Raw genomic sequence first — 21231 nt, forward strand, 5'->3', positions numbered from 1 at the left:
TTTTTTTATTAATATAATAATAATAATAATAATAATAAATAAATAAATAATAATAATAAATAAATAAATAATAATAATAATAATAATAATAATAATAATAATAATAATAAAAAGGATTAATCCAATATAAAATGAGTAAGAGTAATTATACTTATTATCTCAAAATTCTTTCCCAAGACTTAAAAAACTTTAGCTAGTCAAATTTCAATGGTCAGGCGGTGTATTTGTTGTTGTATACGATTACGGAGGAAGCAAACAAAGAATACAACAAAGATAGTCCTTAGATTGTCTACATCTACAAAGTTATTACTCCTAAGTCTATTAGCAAAATCCCTCTCCCTGTCCCTCTTCCTCTGCCTTAGAGATATTCTTCTTTCTTTAGATTATCATTCCCTTCTTTTGTACCAAGTTTCCTTTCTTTTTCGTCAACATTATACATTAGCAATAGGTGTAAACATAATTCTTCTATAGAGTATTAAAAAGATAACCTTTTGGATATCTTTTTCTTTTGGTTTTCTAAAAAAAGGAATAAGAAAATGGATGGGCTTGGGAATGGGATATCAAAGGAAGCAGAGAGGTCAATTACAGCATCCTCAATGTTTCCAGGGTTTAGATTCAGCCCAACAGATGAAGAACTGATTTTGTATTATCTCAAAAAGAAGCTGGACGGCTATGATAAATGCGTTGAAGTCATCGCTGAACTCGACATCTGTAGATATGAACCTTGGGACTTGCCTTGTAAGTTCTTTCTTTCATATATTAGCTTCGTTCAATCAAATAATTGTTCTTAAACTATTTGAATGCAAATCTTTGTTTTATGTTATTGTTTGACTCCGGAATCGGATGGGTTATCAAAGGTGTAGATTCCTATATTATACTCTTTACATTTTTATAGGTTTTTCTCAAATAGCATTTACGAATTAATTTAGTGTCTGGATATATACTTTTTAAATATGGACTTTTTAAAATTTTAAAAACTCGAATAACATTATTTAACTTCTAAGTTTGCATCTTGATCTGCTCAAGAAATAAAGGAGGCATGATCGGAATCATAATTGAAATACTTCCCAACAACAATCAAAGTCTTAATTTAAGTTGTATCTATTGTTCGTCTACTTTATTCACAGGAATGAAACTCTACCTTTTCTGCACAAATTATTTTGCGTAATTAATATTCGTAAAATTAACTATAAAATAAAAATATAGAGCTTTTCGATTTGATATTCACATACGAAATATTTACGAATTTATTGTATTTTAGAATAATAAAGTTAATAAAAAAAATTAGGATTACAAGCATTAAAAAATATTCAGAAAATAAAAATGAAAAAATTTACTAAACACTCACACTAAAAAAATTAAAAAAATTAGTTAAAAATGTATTGGAACTACGAGTGTTCAATAGGCCACCCCTTTCAACTATTATCCAGGTTGTTTTTAGGTGATTATACAAGGTTTGGGCTGAACATGAGTTGGGCTGAAAATAGGCTCTATTGATATTAAAGTGATTTGAGTTCTAAAAAGTTGTAGTATGGGCTGAAAAGGGACCTTTACAACTATAGAAAATGGTTTTAACATGATTAATGAAAATCAAAACTAAAAAAAAAGAACATTTTCAAATCTTTTCTTCTAAACTTCCTCAAATTAAAACCCTTAAATTTAACAGCAAGTTTCTTGAGAGACGTCTCTTAGGTCCAGTCCATTTAATATTAATTAAAAAATGATAACTAATTTGTGTAATTGCATGCTTTTCAATAGGGTTTTAGGATGCATCAAGTGAGCATATTAGAAATGTGAAGTATGGGTTTACAGTTTGTTAAGTAGGCATTTAGTTTGCCTCAAGTAGCCATTTAGGATACCTCAAGTAGGGGTTTGAGATATCTCAAGTAAACATTTAGTATAACTCAAGTAGACGTTTAGGATACTTCAACATTACTGGAGATTATGGAACTCCTACTTGAGGTTCCCTAAACACCAACTTGGTATAATCTAAACCCCAACTTAGCATAGTATAAATATTACTAAACACTTTGACTTACTTTACGGTCCGTTTGGTAATTTGTACTAAATGGTTGGATTGGTAATGAAAAATTAGTGTAGTTTTGGTAGGATTATCTCTTAACAAGTTTAATAGTCATGGTTATATTCATTCAACAATCTCATTTTTCTTTACTAAATTCATTCTAATGCATTACCATTTGAAGAGTGATAGTATGTGGTAATGGAAAATTGTGAAGAAAAAAATTTTTTATGATCAAAGTTGAATTACTATGGAAATGATATGATACATATTATGAAAATTTACATTATTCCATCATTTTCATTCCCACCATTTAGTATCGATTATCAAACAGGTCCTTAATCCCTACTTTATATACACTTATCGCTACTTTAGGTACCATAGACCCCAACTTGAGGTACTTTAAACCCCTAATTGACAATCCCTAAACCCCTACTTGAGTAACATTAGACCCCTAAATGATGTCCTCAAACACCAACTTGTTATACTCTAAACCCAATCTAGCTTGGTGTAAAATCCTATTGGATATGCTCAGGGGCGGATGCAAAAAAATGAAGTGATGTCAACAATTTAAATAACAACTATTAAGTATTAAGATCAAATTTGAAGATTTTTAATTTTAAGTTCAAATTTTTCTTAAAAGCAAGTGAAACTGAAATAAATTGGTGTTGGGGGCGTATAAGGTAAGTAGGTAACGACTATTTTTACTAGCCCCAAAAATGTAGTTGAATTGAAGACAAAATTGCGAAGTTAAAAGAATTCTGAACAAATTTAAACATTTATAATGTAACAAATTCATCTGCAATTAACCTATAAACATTTAAATTTTAAACAAATTTAAATTTTAAGAAATTTAAACATTTATTCGTTAAGAAAAAAAATTGAAAGATATATAAACAAATTCAAGCATTAACGCACCTGGTTTCGAGATTTAGGGAAGAATAAAGATGAAGGGGCTGCATGCTACATCGTATTGTTAGGGCTCTATGTCTCCTCTAGCCCACGTAATTTTCGGAAAAACAAAAAAAATAAAATTGAAAAGAATGGAATGATGCCACAAGTGTGTACTGAACTTGACTTAACTGGGTTATAATGTTAAAAACTTTTCTAACTCATCTAACTTCTATTCTTGCTGTATTGTTGTGCGACAGCGGAAGCAAGGTCGATGAACAATAATGAAACAATAAGAAATTCAATGCAAACAATAAGAAAATGACACAAGAGATTTAACGTGGTTAACTATCAATGTGATAGCTACGTCAACCGGCACCGAGATCAAATAAGTTCACTATGATCGTAAAGAATTTACAAGATGAGTTACAATCACACTCATAAATTATAATGACTCTCTTGTGATCTCTCTCAATTTGTGAATCATCAAGTATTAACCCTAAAATGGGAGTTTTTATACTAATGCCCTATAAAAGGAAGTTATTACATAATAAACACAAAGTAACCATCCCAAAAGACACCTCCCGTGAAAAGAAACCGCCATTTTGCGAGCCGGGTACAACTACGCGAGCCGCGAAATGAAGACAAAAAGCACTCCGCGCCCCGCGGACTAGCTTTTTGACCCATATTCATCTTCTTCAATGGCGCTTGCTAGTTTGAGTCACCATTAACAATAATCTTCACCTTGACGAAAACTCGTATTCAGCAAACGATCTCATCTACACATAGTGAACATATCTCAAGCCAAAACCCGATGCAAAGCTCATGCATATGCCGTACATCCAGATAAGTCTTCAATCAAGACTCATCCCGACAAGTCTTCAACCAAGACCCATTACATACTCATCACCAACTATATATAAGAACTCATAATGCTACACCTGCATCACAAGCCCCAGGCAAGCTCCACCTTAAGGCCAACATGCCTACAATAGTTGCTCCCCAATACCGCCCCTAAGGGCCTACTACATCACATAGTAGTCAATATTTAGCAAGTCTAAGCAATGTTTAAACTTACTAAATGGAACAAACTTAGTAAACAAATCAGCTGGGTTGTCAGCGGCCCCGATCTTCTTTACCTTTACCCTATTGTCAGTACGCAAGAAATGATACGTGACATCAATGTGCTTGGTCCGATCATGGTGTACTTGGTCTTTAGCTAAGAAAATGGCACTTAGACTTTCACAATACACTGTAGCAAAATCCTGTAAACACATACTCGGTCACCGACCTCCTGATATCCACATCAGCTGCATAGTCAGAATCACTATACTCAGTTACCAAACACTCCTTACCATTCCCATACACAAGACCAATATCAGTTGTCCCTCTCAAATAGCAAAAAATCCTTTTTACCCCCTGCCAGTGCTACTAGTTTCTTTTACAAAAGTTTTAAGTATTGTCTGGTTCATACCCGGATATCCCCTGATTCTGGATATGCTAAAAAAAACCCCTCTAACATGTTATTAAACCGCAACTTGAGTTATTTCAAATACCTATTTGAGGAACCATAAATCTCAATTTTGCAAGCACATAGTAAACAAAACACATACACAACCTTCAAACCCTACTTGAGGTATCCTAAATGTCTACTTAAGGTATCCTAAAAACCTTATTTGAGGTATCCTTAATGTTTACAGGAGGTATATACTAAATGTTTATTTAAGGTATCTTAAACTTCTAATTGAGGTATCTTAAATGTCTACTTGACATACTATGAATTCATACATGACATATCCTAAATGTCTACTTGAGGTATCTTAAAACCCTACCGAGTAAGCGTGTAGTACTTACACTACGTTTTCCCTTTTTAATATTATAATGGGTCGTCCTAATTAGCGGTCTCTCACAAGAATTTGTGAAAAACTAAACCTCCAACTTTCTCTCTCTTCAAATTTGATTTAATGGTTATTTAAGCAGCCAAAGCAGTAGTAGTAGTGGCAGATCGTAGTCAATCCAATATTCTTCAACTTATGCATTAATCTTCTCTTTCTAAGGAATTTTTCTATTATTTTCCTTCTATTATATTGAATTCACGTTATAAGATTGATTTAGTTTTATATTGTTCGTCGATCACAACATCTCTATTGTCATTACAAAATTTTTCAATGAAGCTTTTGAATTTTAATAGCTTAAACTTTCTGAGTGCTTTATATTCATTGCTTTTTTTATTTTTTATTTTTATCTTTCTTACTGTTTTTATTGGCTTATTGAAATGTGTTGTACATTTTATTAGAGGCTTTTATTTTATTTTATTTTATTTTTTTAAATGGACTAGGTTGAGAGTAAATGATATGCTTTAACTTGAAGAACTTAAACTTGTTTATTGTCCAATATTTGATGTCGAACCTTTCCTTCATTAATAAATCTAATTTCACTAAAGATTTTGCAACATTGTAAAAAAATTGGTTTCATTGCAGCTAAAGACTAGTATTGTTCATAGTTTTTTTTAATAATTTAATAATAATAGTTAAATCATACATTTTTGCTAAGTTTTGATTGAATATTATTTTTTATTTACATATTTACAGAGCATGATATGGAGAGTGAGAGACACCCAATAATTTAATAATAATAGTCAACTAAGCACGATTCGTCTAGACTTGAGTCATCCATGCATGAGTCATCTGGGTATAAGTCTAGGCCTGAGTGTGACTTTGAGGATCCCAAGGAGGTAGCTAGGTAGGATGGTTATACTGAATATACGGGTCGTCCTCGCAAAAAGAAAATGACTTCTCAAGTTTTGCTTGAGTTTAATCAATTAAGGAAAGATAAGGGTGAGGTAAAAGATAGGTGTTGTCATTGTGTAAATTAATTTTAGTGGCCGGTACCGGTAAGAAGACATCTCACTTTAAATGCCATCTTTTGAAATCTTGTTCTAAAGACCTGGTGGACAACTTGGGGAGGTGGGTTTTAATGATGAGGATGATGATGAATTTGTTTTTGATATGAAATAATTGAGGAAAAAGATTTTGTTGTTTGTTGAGAGTGCTCAACCGCTCATGCTCATCAAATTTTCACCGCGGAAGAAAATAGTTTAAGGAGGATGATGCTCAAATCTAACCCCTTTTACTAGAACAACTCTTTCTAGAGATCTTTTTTCAATGTACAATAAGGATAGAGAAAGGCGTAAATCTCTTTTGAAGAGTTTTCCTGGTCGTATAAGTTTAATAACTGATAAATGCAAATCTGAGCATACTTGGCAACATTTGCATTATGACACGCTTTGTTGATCAAAATTGGAAGTTACATGATAGAATTATAAGGTTTAGGTTATCATCTCCTACTTATGTTAGAGAAAGCATTTCCGAGGAGATTTCAATGTTTTAAAATCAATAGAATATCAATGATAAAATCCATAGTGTAATTATTGATGATCCTTCCTTAACGATTCAATGTTAAGTTGTCTTAAAACCCGCCTTAGTTTAAGAGCAATGTTAGTGTGTAATGGTCTATTCTTTCATATAAGATGGTTTGAAATCAATTATGGACATCTTGGAGAAGATTAGAATTTTGTTGAAAATGACATTAAAGTCCCCAAGCAAGAGTAAAGAATTTTATGAGCTAGCACAAAGGAATTTTCACTTAGATGAGAAAAGAAAAACCAATTTGGATATAAAAATTATGTGGAATTCGACTTATAAGATGATTGAATATGTGTTGTACTTTAAAGAATTATTTGTGAATTCGGGATCAAAGAGTGCATATCTATCTTTTGTGCCTTTAGATAAAGATTGGGAAGATTTGAGTGCAATTCATAAATTTTTAAGGCTTTTTTATGATGTGACATGCATTTTTCTGATAAGACAACAAATTTTTATTTTAAAGGTGCTTCGTTAATTCATCGTCACTTATTATTTGCTTTTAATGAATAACATTGTAGAAATGCAATTAGATGATCGAATGCAATAAGAGGGGGGTGAATTGTTGTGTATTAAGTTTAAGATTTTTGCCTCTAATTTTTGCGGAATTATCACAATAAAATAAAACTTAAACTTAAAATGAAAAAGATAAAAGGAGACAAAGATTTTACGTGGAAACCTTCTTGGCCTAATAAGAAGGAAAAAACCACGACCCTCGGGATTTCAAAATTCTCACTATGTTTTAGGCAATCAATTACAATCACATAAAACAAATTGCTTCACTTGAAGCTTCTCTATTCTAGGCCTGTCTCTCTTTCTCTTCTCTTTCTCCTTCTCTTTCTCTTCTCACGCTTCTCTTAAAGCTTCTCTATTCCCCTAGACTTCCCTTAAGTCTAGTTACAACAAAACACACAAATACCCTTACAAGGCCAAATTCTCAAGAGGATAAAAATTAAATAATTGCTTTAAGAAAAATATAATAAATTAATTGGCATTAGATAGCTGAAAATATTTTTCTTAATAGATCTCCCTTTTTGAACACTCTCGGATACTCATTCGGTTTAAGCATAGTTCCTCCTATTTATAGTGGGAACAGCCGGCAGTTACCTTAGACATACCTACCACTATCCTACACGTTCTCAAAAGAAAAAGATAGTGGAATGCCAAAAATAGACGTTTGGCTATCATTTGCTCAAAGAGGAAAACGGTTCCTTTAAACTAAAAATAGCATAGGAGTTTAAAACAAAAGATCCTAATTAAAAGGAGATCTTATCTTAAAAAGAATAAGTCTTAGGCTATTTTTAGAGAACCTAAAAATAGTTTTGCCAACCAATTAATTAATTAATTAAGCAATTAATTTAATTCTTAACCGTTACATCAACTTAAAAACAGAAAATAAATTATTTGCAATTTTCCAGCCGATGTTTTCTTCAGACCTGCGACGTGGGAACAGTGTACTGTCTCCATCTACAACTTCTGTCAGATTGTCAACTTTGGGAACAGTAGACCGCCTGTATACTTTTAACGTCCTAAGCATTTATCTAACTTCTTGGATATTCTAAGACACGTACAACTTCCACGAACCAAGTCATAGGCTTCATCAACGATTTTAACAAAATCGGATATTTACCTACAAGACAATCTCTAAAACATGTTTGTTTATTTAAAAGTGAAGTCATCATCAAAACCTAAGAGGCCAACAAATTCCCCCTTTTTGATGAAGACAAACTTATAAACAAACTTAAGTAAAATAGAGTAAAACAAAATTCTTTAGAGCATACTAGAGATTAAAGCAACTCTAAATAACTTAGCAAATCAACCCGTTACAATATAATTTACCAAGCATGCATAAAACAATTTATTCTATATTAAAAACATAATATGAAATATGTTTTCAAATAATTTTCATAAAATTAGTTAAATTAACACAAATCCAAATTAACACAAATCCCTAAGTATTATAAAAAGTAACAGCTTTGAAGAAAACAAATTCAGAACAACACTTAATCAAAGTATTCATAAACTTAACAACACAGATGGTTTTAAGCTGGCAATCAGATCATAATAAGAAACTTCATAATCACAATTATGCATATTAACTTCCACTATTGGAGCAATACAAATTAATCAAGATATGGATACTGTGTATTCACAGCTTCTCTTAAGTTTGTGCATATCTTCCCCCGTTTGTCATCAATCAAAAAGAACTGGGAGAATCAAACCACAGACAAACCATATAGATTAGTCATTGAGGAAAATAAGACACAGTAAATGAAAGCAAGCACCATAAAAAGCAAACCAAATATGCACATGATTAATGTCACAGACTAAGATAAAAGAAAGAAATTGTAGCAGCTGTTCAACAAAATAAATACAATTTTGTACCCCAGATGGTACAAAAACAAAAGTAAAATTGTTTGATAGATATTAGGGCCAACAAATCATTAAAAACATAGGAAGAGGAATCAAGGAGCAGTCTCATCTTCATCTATGAACTCGGTCTGCACTTCAACTGTGTCCAACTTTGCACCAAGACGGTTTTCCATATGGATGAGCTGATCAGCAATTGAGGCAAGTGAGACGCGAGTTTCATCTGGAAAAGCAATAAATTGAGACTGGAGATCTTGGAGCTTAGATAGTATGGGATCTGAAGAAGCTGCAGGAACAGAATTAAAATTAGCACAACCAGTACCTTGTGAAGTGTGTGATTGAAATGGTGGTGGTGTAAACTGGATAGGTGATTGTGGTGGTGAGGGAACTTGATGTGGTGGTGGAGTGGCTGGCTTGGGAGAAGGAGGTGCATTTGTTGTAGGCTCAGGAATGGTGTCAGATGTGATGTCATCAACCATAGCAGCCTTACGCTTAGAAGCTAATCTCCTACTTTTCCTTCAAATTAAATCAGCCTTCTTCCTAAGTGCTATCACAATCTCCTCATCACTAGAGTCACTACTGAGATTGTGATTATCATTGTCTTTCAAGGCTTCTTCTTGTTCTTCTATTTCCCCCTTACTTGCTGCTTCTCCCTGTTCCCATTTTCCTGCTGTTTCAGTGTTTACAGCGGGAATAGACTCCTGCTCCTTATCCTCCTTACATGATTTTTCCTTTTCTTCCTCAACCTTTTCTTCTTCTGATTCAACTTCAACAACTTCCTCCAAATCATGCATCAAAATCCCTTCATCATTCAGTTTTAGGTGCAAGTTATGTAAGCTTTTGGCACCTATTTTCATGTTAGGACCCATAAGAAACTGCAATCCATCTAGAGGTACACTAAATTTGTTGAAAATACATGTTAACAACCCCCCATATCCAACAAAGCTCTTCTTTTTAATGCAATCCGACAAATAAGATATCATCAACGAAGGAAAGTTTATTTTAATATGATTTGCCATGCAATAAATTAAGGTGGCATCACGCAAACTCACTTCACTACGTTTGGAATTTCTTGGTAAGATGAATATGCGTGCAATGTTATACACTAATTTATGCAGAGGAGACAAAACGTTGTGACTAATCTTTCCTTTCTTTTGCTCAACCCCTATGAATTTTAGAATCGTTCGTTCATTAATGCCAGAGAATACTATCTTCCACCCAACATAATAAGTATCAAAACCAACAGCCGGAACATTAAACCATTCCCCCAACATCAAACTGTTAAATTCTATTTTTATTGCCCTAACAGTGCTGGAACATACTCCATTTTCAATAGCAAAGTTTGAAATAAATTCACGCATAAGGTTTGGAAATATAGGGTTGCAACAATAATCAAACATTAATATTTCCCAATTTTGATTTTCCAATATTGTGTGAAGTTGTGGGAAGGGAGTAGAATCATACCAGTACTTGTATAAGCCAAATCCTACAGACATTTCCTTGGAAATCTCTTCGGCACTATTGAGATCAGCAAGCTTCGAACGTTTGGCTGTTCTGGATGATGAACCACCTTTTGGTGTGGTGATATGGCGTTTGTTTCTGGCGTGCATAGATGAGGGTATTGGGCTTTCACTTTGAGTTTCAGTAGATGAGGATGGTGCAGCGTCAAGCATAGGTGGAGGATGAACGACTTTGAGAGGTTGTGGTTGAGAAATTTTACCGGATTTTGGGATTTTCTTGCTGGAGTTTGAAGATTTAGGAGTTTTCATTTTGATTTTGAAATGCTTTGAGAGAAGGAAGATGATGAGTGACAGTTGCTTAAGAGAAATGAGAGAGTGTAAGAGGTGTGATGTGAAGAAGGGTTTTAATAAATGGGTGAAAGGACGGTAATCTAAAGGTTCCATACTTCAATGCATTTAATCATTTCAATTGAAATCCAGTGGTTGATGAAGAGTTGGGACGAATCCAAGTAAACCAAAACCTATATTTTTTTTAAATAATTTGAGTTGACCATATATATAAAAAAATGAAACTTGAAAAATGATATTATCATATTTTCTAAAGTAAATAATGAACATATGCTGCTTTGGTCTTATCAATTCAAAATATGCAATCAGGAAAACATTCATAGTACGTACTTTATTAACTGTATACCTGATCCCTTCAATAATTGATTTTCAATCAAGATTTTGTGGTTGATTTCACCTTTTCAATTTCATGATGCTTCATGGAGAATTCTTGCTATCAACTTTAGAGGAGCTTGATCATACCAAGTTCCAATCTCATCTTTTCATATTGTTCCCTCAGAAGAGGTTTGGTCATGATATCTGCAACTTGTTCATTTGTGTTAACATGCTTGACTATTATATTTTTGTTTTCTACATTGTCCTTAAGAAAGTGATGTCTTATATGTATTAAATAGGAACACATTCAAATTTAATACCTAAATCTCTTAGCTGTTGTTTTATCCAAAGCATTTGGGAACAGCAAGCAGCTGCTGCTACATATTCAGCTTCAACAGTGGATAATGCAACGGTGTTTTGTTTCTTTGAACACCATGACACTAAACATGAGCCAAGAAATTGTACCATACTTGACGTACTTTTTCTGTTTACAAGATCTCCGGCATAATCTGCATCACTGTAACCTTTCAAATCATAGACGTCACTTTTAGGGTAAAATAGGGACAAGTCGTCTGTTCCCTTTAAATATCTCAAAAACCTTTTTACTGCTGTAAAATGTGATTCTTTGGGGTTAGATTGAAATCTAGCACATAAACAAACACTAAAAGAAATATCAGGTCTACTAGCTATTAGATATAATAAAGAACCAATCATGCCTTGATACATTGTTTGATCTACATTAATCCCATTTAAGTCTTCATCTAGTCTAACATTTGTTGCCATGGGTGTGTGGTTTGTCTTAACGTTGTTTAGTCCATACTTCTTAAGAAGTTCTTTTATGTATTTTTGTTGATGGATAAAAATACCATTTTCAGTTTGTTTAATTTGTAAACCAAGGAAAAAAATTTAATTCTCCCATCATGCTCATTTCAAATTCTGTGCCCATAAGATTGGCAAATTCTTTACATAACAAATCATTAGTGGCACCAAAAATAATATCATCAATATAAATTTGAACAACCAAAATATCATAACCTTTATTCTTAAAGAATAAGGTTTTGTCAATTTTTCTTCTAATAAAGTTATTTTGAATCAAAAACTTTGACATTCTTTCATACCATTGCCTAGGAGCTTGCTTCAAGCCATATAAAGCTTTATCAAGCTTGTAGACATGATCAGGACAAGAGGTATTTTCAAAACCTGGGGGTTGTTCAACAAAAACTTCTTCATCAAGAAAGCCATTTAAAAAAGCACATTTCACATCCATTTGATATAATTTAAAGTTCATGAATGCAACAAAAGAAATTAAAATTCTAATAGCCTCTAACCTTGCTACCGGAGCAAAAGTCTCGGTGTAATCAATACCTTCTTGTTGGTTGTACCCTTTGACCACAAGCCTTGCTTTGTTTCTTACAATTATTCCGTGCTCATCTAATTTGTTCCGAAATACCCATTTTAAAACAATTACCTTTTTGTGTTTTGGTTTGGGCTCCAAGTGCCATACTTTGTTTCTTTCGAATTCATTCAATTCATCTTGCATGGCAACTATCCATTCGGAATCTTTTAGAGCCTCGTGGTTTTTAGGTTCAAGTGATGATAGAAACGCAAAGTGTTCACAAAAGTTTCTGATTTGGGATCTGGTTTGCGTTCCCTTATTTATATCACTAATAATCAAATCAAGAGGGTGGTAACTTTGATATTTCCAAGGCTTAGGCACAAATTCTCTTGTGGGAATAAAAGCATGTTCTGTTTCATCTGCTTGATTATTGTTCTGTTCAGCTTCTGGATCTGCTTGCTCGTCTGTGGGAACAACTGGATTGGAGACAGTCTGCTGTTCCTGAAATACTGTCTGTTCCTGATTATTATCGTTCCTTTTTGCCTCTTCTGGGATCAGCTGTTCACCTGCTGTTCCTTCATCTAGCATTTTCGTTTCTTCATCATCGTCTTCTAGATGAGCAAGACCTATTTTCACATGGTTGATTTCCTGTCCACTTGTTGAAAAGTTAGTTTCATCACAAATGATATGAACTGACTCTTCTACACTCATTGTTCTTTTATTATATACCCTGTAAGCTTTACTATGTGATTAGTAGCCAAGAAATACTGCTTCATCGCTTCTTTCATCAAACTTGCCTATACTTCGTTTTCCATTAACATGAACAAAACATTTGCATCCAAATATACAAAAATAGGAAATGTTTGGTTTAACACCTTTGAGTAATTCATATGGTGTTTTTGAAGAGATTCGTCTTATTAACACACGATTCATAATATAACAAGCAGTATTAACGGCCTCAGCCAAAAAATTTCTAGGTAGACTGCTAACAATCAACATGGTTCTGGCCATTTCTTCTAAAGTTCTATTTTTCCTTTCTACCACTCCGTTTTGTTGTGGTGTTTTAGGTGCGGAAAAATTGTGATTAATTCCATGTTCATTGCAATACAATGTAAAATTTGAATTTTCAAATTCTTTTCCATGATCAAACCTTAAGTGGATTATTTGATTATTGGTAGATTTTTGTATTTTGTTTGCGAAGGAAACAAACTCATCAAAAGCTTCATCTTTGCTTACTAAAAACAAAGTCCAAGTGAATCTACTATAATCATCAACAATGACAAATACATATTTTTTGCCGCTACGACTCTGTATTCTCATAGGTCCACATAGATCCATATGAATTAATTCTAGCGGTCTAGTGGTAGTCACCATATTCTTTGATTTAAAAGATGACCTCACTTGTTTTCCTTTGGCACAAGGATCGGAAATTTCTTCCTTAAGGAATTTTATAGCTGGTAGTCCTCTAACTAGGTCTTTTGATCTTAATGTATTAATCAATGTATAACTAGTATGACCTAGACGCTTATGCCAAAGTAGTGGGTCTTCTTCTATAACACTTAAACATGTTAGATTGGTTTTGGGAACAGTGTCCAGGTCCACTACATAAGTGTTCCCTTTTCTGATTCCCTCGAGCACAGTATCTCCTGTATTGTTCCTAGAAATTATGCATTGTTCAGAAGTAAACTTAACAGAGTTACCTTTATCACAAAATTGAGAAATATTTAGCAGATTGTGTTTTAAATTCTCGACTAAAAATACATTGTCAATGGCATGGGAACACGACCTTCCAACCTTTCCTTTGGCGATTATCTCATCCTTCATATTGTCACCGAAGGTTACTGTTCCCCCATCATAGGCTTCAAGTGAGAGAAATCTAGATTTGTTACCCGTCATGTGCTTGGAACACCCACTGTCGAGATACCATGAGTTGTTCCCCCTCACTTGAACCTGCAAAGCAAATCAATGGTTAGGTTCAGGAACCCAGTCATCCTTGGGTTCCCTATCGATAATACTTGAATCACATTTCTTAATCCATATGCGTTCGACATAATTTTTATTTGCTTTGGTATGCTGTTCCCTTTTTACACATTGATTTTTCTGGTGTCCAGTTTTGCCAGAAAAGGAACAGATTTTACTACAGGGGAGATCTACATAGACCTTTTTCTTCCTATTATTCTTAACATAAACCTAGGCCTTCTTTACTCTTTGTTTTAGCATCTAGAATCCACTTGGGAACTTCATTGATTTTCCCTTTGCCTTTATCTTTCAAATATTTGTTCTCTTGTTCACAGGATTCTAATTTTAATATTTCTTGAAATTCTGTGCTAAACGCGTGAGTGGATATTTCATTAACGTCCTTTCTTAGTCCTAGTAATTTGTATTGATTTATTTCAATATTAAGAATAATGAATACCTACTTCATTTTCTCCAATGTTTCTCTCAACATTGTATTTTGATCTATCAAATTAAAAAATCTACTTTGCACATCAATTCTAAATGAATTTAGGTAAGAAACATGATCTTTACTTGAGTTAAGGTCTCCCTTAATTTGGAGATTCTTAGTAATATGTTCATCTAATTTCTCTTGAGTCTCCAAAAGCAACTTAATCAATTTATTCTTGCTGAATTTAAATAGGTATTTAGGAAATGATTTAGAAGACATTACCTCTTTTTCTTAGACTCTTCATCCTTGCTGTGATGAGATGCCATGAGACACAGATTTGCTGTTTCTTCTTCTACTGGAGCTTCTGTTTCAGCCTCACTTTCGGTATCACCCCAGGCTGCGATCATAGCTTTACGAAAATCTGTTTTGAAATTTCCTTTCTTGGGTTGTCTTCCAGCTTCTCTTGCCTTTCCCTTGCCCTTTTCATTCTTCCATTGAGGGCAATCCTTGATGAAGTGGTCAGTGTTTTCACATTTATGGCATTCAAAATTTGTCTTCGAGTTAGCAGTTCCTCTTTCTTTGTTGTATCTTTGATTTCCATATCTGCTATTTCTGAAGAACTTTTTGAATTTTCTTGCCAACATAGCAGTCTCTTCTTCATCAGTTTCTGATTCTTCATGATCATTTGCTGTTAGAGCCAAGCCTTTATTTCGGGTACTGTCAGCTGTTCCCAAATGCAACTCGTGAGTCATGAGAGAACCAACCAACTCTTCCAAATTAAACTTGGTGAAATCTTTTGATTCCTGGATGGCTGTGACCTTAGCTCTCCAGCGTTCGTCTTGAGAAAGACTCGTAAGTACTTTCATGACTTGTTCATCAACGGGAATGATCTTACCTAGTGACACAAGTTCGTTGGTTATATTCGTGAACCTGGTGCACATCTCTTGGATGTTTTCTCTAGGTTCCATTACGAATCTTTCATATCTGGACATCAGTAGGTCAATCTTGGAGCGCTTCACTTCACTAGTGCCTTCATGGGTAACTTCCAGTAGGTCCCAAATCTGCTTTGCAGTTTTACACCCCATAATACGATTATGTTCATTTGGCCCAAGACCACAGTGAAGTAGCTTGATAGCAAGAGCGTTCATCTCCATCTTTTGAAAGTCTTCCTTTTCGTATTCAGTGATTGGTTTTGGGATTGATTCATTATTGGAGTTGATGTTCGTCACCTCAAAATCTCCTATTTCAATTACTCTCCATACTTGGTAATTTTCGGCCTTTATGAAAATTTCCATCTTATTTTTCCAGTAGGTATAGAATTTCCCATCGAACATGGGTGGCCTTTGCGTGGAGTACCCTTCTTCCATGCGTTCGTTCATCTTCAACATCTTGCCAGGAAACAGGATACTGCTCTCAGGGTTTTCTGATTAAATGAGGAACACTGCTCTGATACCAATTGTAGAAATGCAATTAGATGATCGAATGCAACAAGAGGGGGGTGAATTGTTGTGTATTAAGTTTAAGATTTTTGCCTCTAATTTTTGCGGAATTATCACAATAAAATAAAACTTAAACTTAAAATGAAAAAGATAAAAGGAGACAAAGATTTTACGTGGAAACCTTCTTGGCCTAATTAGAAGGAAAAAACCACGACCCTCCGGGATTTCAAAATCCTCACTATGTTTTAGGCAGTCAATTACAATCACATAAAACAAATTGCTTCACTTGAAGCTTCTCTATTCTAGGCCTATCTCTCTTTCTCTTCTCTTTCTCCTTCTCTTTCTCTTCTCACGCTTCTCTTGAAGCTTCTCTATTCCCCTAGACTTCCCTTAAGTCTAGTTACAACAAAACACACAAATACCCTTACAAGGCCAAATTCTCAAGAGGATAAAAATTAAATAATTGCTTTAAGAAAAATATAATAAATTAATTGGCATTAGATAGCTGAAAGTATTTTTCTTAATAGATCTCCCTTTTTGAACACTCTCGGATACTCATTCGGTTTAAGCATAGTTCCTCCTATTTATAGTGGGAACAGCCGGCAGTTACCTTAGACATACCTACCACTATCCTACACGTTCTCAAAAGAAAAAGATAGTGGAATGCCAAAAATAGACGTCTGGCTATCATTTGCTCAAAGAGGAAAACGGTTCCTTTAAGTTAAAAATAGCATAGGAGTTTAAAATAAAAGATCCTAATTAAAAGGAGATTTTATCTTAAAAAGAATAATTCTTAGGCTATTTTTAGAGAACCTAAAAATAGTTTTGCCAACCAATTTATTAATTAATTAAGCAATTAATTTAATTCTTAACCCTTACATCAACTTAAAAACAGAAAATAAATTATTTGCAATTTTCCAGCCGATGTTTTCTTCAGACCTGCGATGTGGGAACAGTGTACTGTCCTTTCTACAACTTCTGTCAGATTGTCAACTTTGGGAACAGTAGACCGCCTGTCTACTTTTAACGTCCTAAGCATTTATCTAACTTCTTGGATATTCTAAGACACGTACAACTTCCACGAACCAAGTCATAGGCTTCATCAACGATTTTAACAAAATTGGATATTTACCTACAAGACAATCTCTAAAACATGTTTGTTTATTTAAAAGTGAAGTCATCATCAAAACCTAAGAGGCCAATAAATATGCTTATTTAAGGTCTATGGCGGAGGACATGTCGCGAAGATTTGAGTGCTAATTCATGTCATTAACTTAAAAATTCTGAATTTCAAAACCTGTGAACATTTTATAAATAATCATTACTTGCCAAGTTTAAACAAATTAGAGTTGTTCATGGGTGGGCTAAGCTACCCACCAAGCTCGACCCACTCGACTCTTAATCATTACTTGCCAAGTTTAAAGAAATTAGAGTTGTTCATGGGGGGCTAAGCTACCCGCCAAGCTCGACCCACTCGATTGAAAAAACGGGTGGGGTTGGAAATTAATTTAAAAAAAATTAATGTTTGGATGGGTAATACCCGCCCGCCAAGTTAAACGGGCGTAGCGATACTTGCGAGTAAAGTCGTCCGCCCATTTATTTTATAAATGTACGATTATTTAATTTTTTATTTTAAAACTATATGAGAAGATACAATAAAACTCTAAGTTCAATTTGTGGAAGTTTGAGTTTCGATTTTATGGTTAGTGAAGGGCAATGATGATTTTAAGTTGCCTTTGTTCATTAATAGTCATGTTTAGAGTGTTTAGCCAATTTGTGAATTTGAGAATTCTAGATCCTATATCTATTCTGTTTATTTGGTATAAAAGGCCGAATTTGGGTGAGATTTTGGTTACGTGAACTAATTCATTGATGTTGAACTATTTAGTTTGCCACAATTTAGGGTTTTGAAAAGAACAATTTCCAATCTTCTCCATTCTAAAAGTTTTTTTTGGTAGATAATGAAATTCAAAATATTGATTGTTTTACCATTCACAAGAAAATTCTTTTCATCGTTCTTGATATCATTAAGAGTTTCATAAAATAAGTTTAGGGTTTGAAAATAGTAATTTTGTTATCACTCATCTCTATGAGATATCATCTTAATTTATACAATTAAGTTGTTTAAACTAGAAATGTAATAGATGAAGCTACAACCATGCTAACAATACAATAGAACCTACAAATATGCTAACAATAGATCCTAGATTAAAGCTCGACTTATTTTACTTTTTTACTAATTCTATTTTCTTACAAACCGAACCGCTTACAAGATTAATGGGCTTGACCCATTTAAAAAAAGGCCGAGTCACGGGCTTATAATGGAGCTCATCGCGTTATACATATATACTTTAATTCCTTAATAGCTATATGCAATTTTTTCAATATCAAAATTATTGAAATCAATTGATAGATTATCGAATTTACATAATTAATAATTTAATGTCCGTGTTGGGTAAGATAGGTTCATAAATTTACTTCCAAATCTGAAAAACTTTAACAAATTTTCCCTTAATAAGAAATTATAAAGTAGAAAAAAATATTATATAATTTTTTTCCTTTCTCTTAAAAGGTGGCATATGCTTAACTCCTAGATACTGAAAAGTCGATTGAATTATACTACCTACATGTAAATAATAGAGACTGATTATTGATTTTTGTATCCATTATTATCAGCCAAGGCTGTAATAAAATCCGATCAGGAGTGGTTTTTTTTTTCCCCTCGAGGTAAAAAATATCCAAACGGCTCACAAAGTAAGAGGGCAACAGAGATTGGTTACTGGAAAGCAACTGGGAAGGAGCGTGCAGTAAAATCTGGTTCAAATATTATAGGTACAAAACGGACATTAGTATTCCATATCGGCCGTGCACCAAAAGGGGAGAGGACTGAGTGGATAATGCATGAGTATTGTGTGAGTGGAAAGGGTCAGGTAATTTTTTTTTCATTCATTATGTTTTGTGCAAATTGGAAAAATATTGGCTTATCATAAGAAAATTTTCATTGCTATAAAGGATGCACTGGTGGTATGCCGCCTGAGAAGGAAGTGTGACTACCATGCCGTGGATGGTGCAAATGGACGGGACACTCAATCACAGTCTCCAGATCCTTCAGTATTGATGGCTAGTAGTGGGACATATTCAGGTTGTGATGGGGAGCTCAATAATAGAATGTACCCGACCAGGGACAAGATGGCTGTATGTTCTGCGAAAAGGTCAAGCAGCAGTCATGATTCTCATTCCGTAGAGCAAATGGATACATCATCTCAGTCAGACTTAAAGGCCAAAGATGAAACTGTACTACAACCAAATCAATCTACAAGCCATGTGAGTCTATATAATAGTCACTTTAGTTAATTTCAGTACTTGTTCTATGTTGAGGATAAATTTTATAGTTCTTTTTAGGCTTAGAAATTAAGGAGTAGGTTAGCTTCCAGCTAGTTCGAATACATTTTCTTAAAGTTATGTTCAGTTCATATACTTCTATATGCATTCAATGTATCTCATTCTCACTACTTGTGAATAAATGGCAGCATGTTGCCAACGAATTCGAAGATGACCTATTTGCCGAGATATTGAAGGATAACATTGTTCAATTGGAGGAGTGTCTACCCCCTTCGTCTTCTACAGTTGGTGTCCAACCTGTTACCGTAACCAATACAAGTAGTAAGCCTATAAATGTTATGCCTCGCTTGAATAGAAATCCTCCACATCATCAATCTGTTGGTCCACAAGTATATCCTTCTCAAGGAACTGCAAATAGAAGAATAAGGCTAAGGAAACTAAGAAAAATTAGTCCTCGCAAGGAAGAGTTGGAGGAAGGTTTCGGTGAAATTATAGTAGGAAGTTCCAAGTTGAAGAAATTTTCAAATGCTTCTTATCAGAGAAGAGGATGGATGAGGCTACCTAAGAATCGTTGTCGGTTATGTGTTGTGCTGATTAGTGTGGCACTGGCCATTTTGATAGTGGCATATGCTCAACTAGGCCGATATCATACTTTCTAATAAGCTCATCGATGAAACAGTTTTTTAAAACAGGCTTCTAAAAGAGTACCTTAGCCTTGTTACATATAGGTGTATCTATTTCTATTTTTATTCTATATAGCATCCTCAATTCTCAAAAAGCTTATATTCTGTGCGCATAGCATTCAATATATTATCCTTAATACTTATGAGATCTAATTTTTTTTGAACAACAAATCTAGACACTAAATGATTCTTAATTAAATAAAGATACATAAATCTTTTGCACTAACTTTAAAATTAAATAAATGTAAAGTAAAAATATACACTTGATGCAGATTTATACTAGAGGAATCTTAACTTCATACATGGAGGGAAAAGTTTTTTAAAAAATATTATTATTTCTCTTTTAGGTGTCTTAGATTATGAATGAAACATGCTTTGGGATCATACAATGAATGCAAACTGCAAGTTTTGGCGGTAACTTACAATCCAACGATGAAAGTTTTCAATGGACGAAGTAGTTTAACGTACAAATTACAAAGTCAACTTCAAATGATAATTAGATCATTTCAAAATTTTACATATTAGTATCCGTAAGTTATAAAAAAAATTATTAAAGAAAATATATTACAATTCATTGATTTTACACCATATTTTGCGAAAAAATAAATTATCAAAGACAGATCATAAAAAGTTCAAAATTAAGAATTGACATGTAAATAATCATAGTTACTTGTCATTTAGAGCGTATAATAGTATCAGGAAATAATTAAATTAAGTAAATCGAATAATTAATTAATTGGAAATATCTCGAATATCTTGAGCAATGTGTATTACGCGAATCGTGAAAATGCTCCGCGAGTTCAATGCAAAGTTTCTGTTTTTGAAAAAGCTCAAGTCGCGGCTCGCGACTTTTACGCTGGTTTTTGAAAAGTTTGTTTTATTCAGTTTTGTTTGTTATGTGATAACTACCTACGATTAAAACTGTGATATATTCTGAATATATTGGGATGGATTGATTTAATGTCAATATTGGTTTGTGAATCAATGTTACGTTTCATTAAGCGACATTGTACTTCATGAAAGGGTGTTTGCTCTTCTATAAATACAGATATAGAAGGCATGTGTCGATTATTTCCTACATGCAAAATTTTTGAATTCTTATCCTCTCTATTACTTTACATAGAGAACTTGAATCCTTGATTGTAAATTTTTGTTTTATCTTCCATCTAAGTTTTCTCATATCGTTCTAATTTCCTTATGCTAGAATTTTAGTAAAATT

At 33.5% G+C, this 21231-nt stretch overlaps 1 protein-coding gene across 1 annotated transcript; it reads left to right on the forward strand.

The window, feature by feature from the left end:
• The first annotated feature begins 185 nt into the window (after positions 1–185).
• On the forward strand, positions 186–20107 carry LOC130826890 (NAC domain-containing protein 89-like). The gene is made up of 4 exons (XM_057692505.1): positions 186–738; positions 18664–18917; positions 19000–19311; positions 19518–20107. The coding sequence occupies exons 1-4, from the start codon at positions 537–539 to the stop codon at positions 19986–19988; spliced, it is 1239 nt and encodes a 412-aa protein (XP_057548488.1). The 5' UTR covers positions 186–536; the 3' UTR covers positions 19989–20107.
• The last annotated feature ends 1124 nt before the right edge of the window (positions 20108–21231 follow it).

This window comes from Amaranthus tricolor, chromosome 11 (assembly GCF_026212465.1).
Source record: "Amaranthus tricolor cultivar Red isolate AtriRed21 chromosome 11, ASM2621246v1, whole genome shotgun sequence".
Classification (NCBI taxonomy): Eukaryota; Viridiplantae; Streptophyta; class Magnoliopsida; order Caryophyllales; family Amaranthaceae; genus Amaranthus; species Amaranthus tricolor.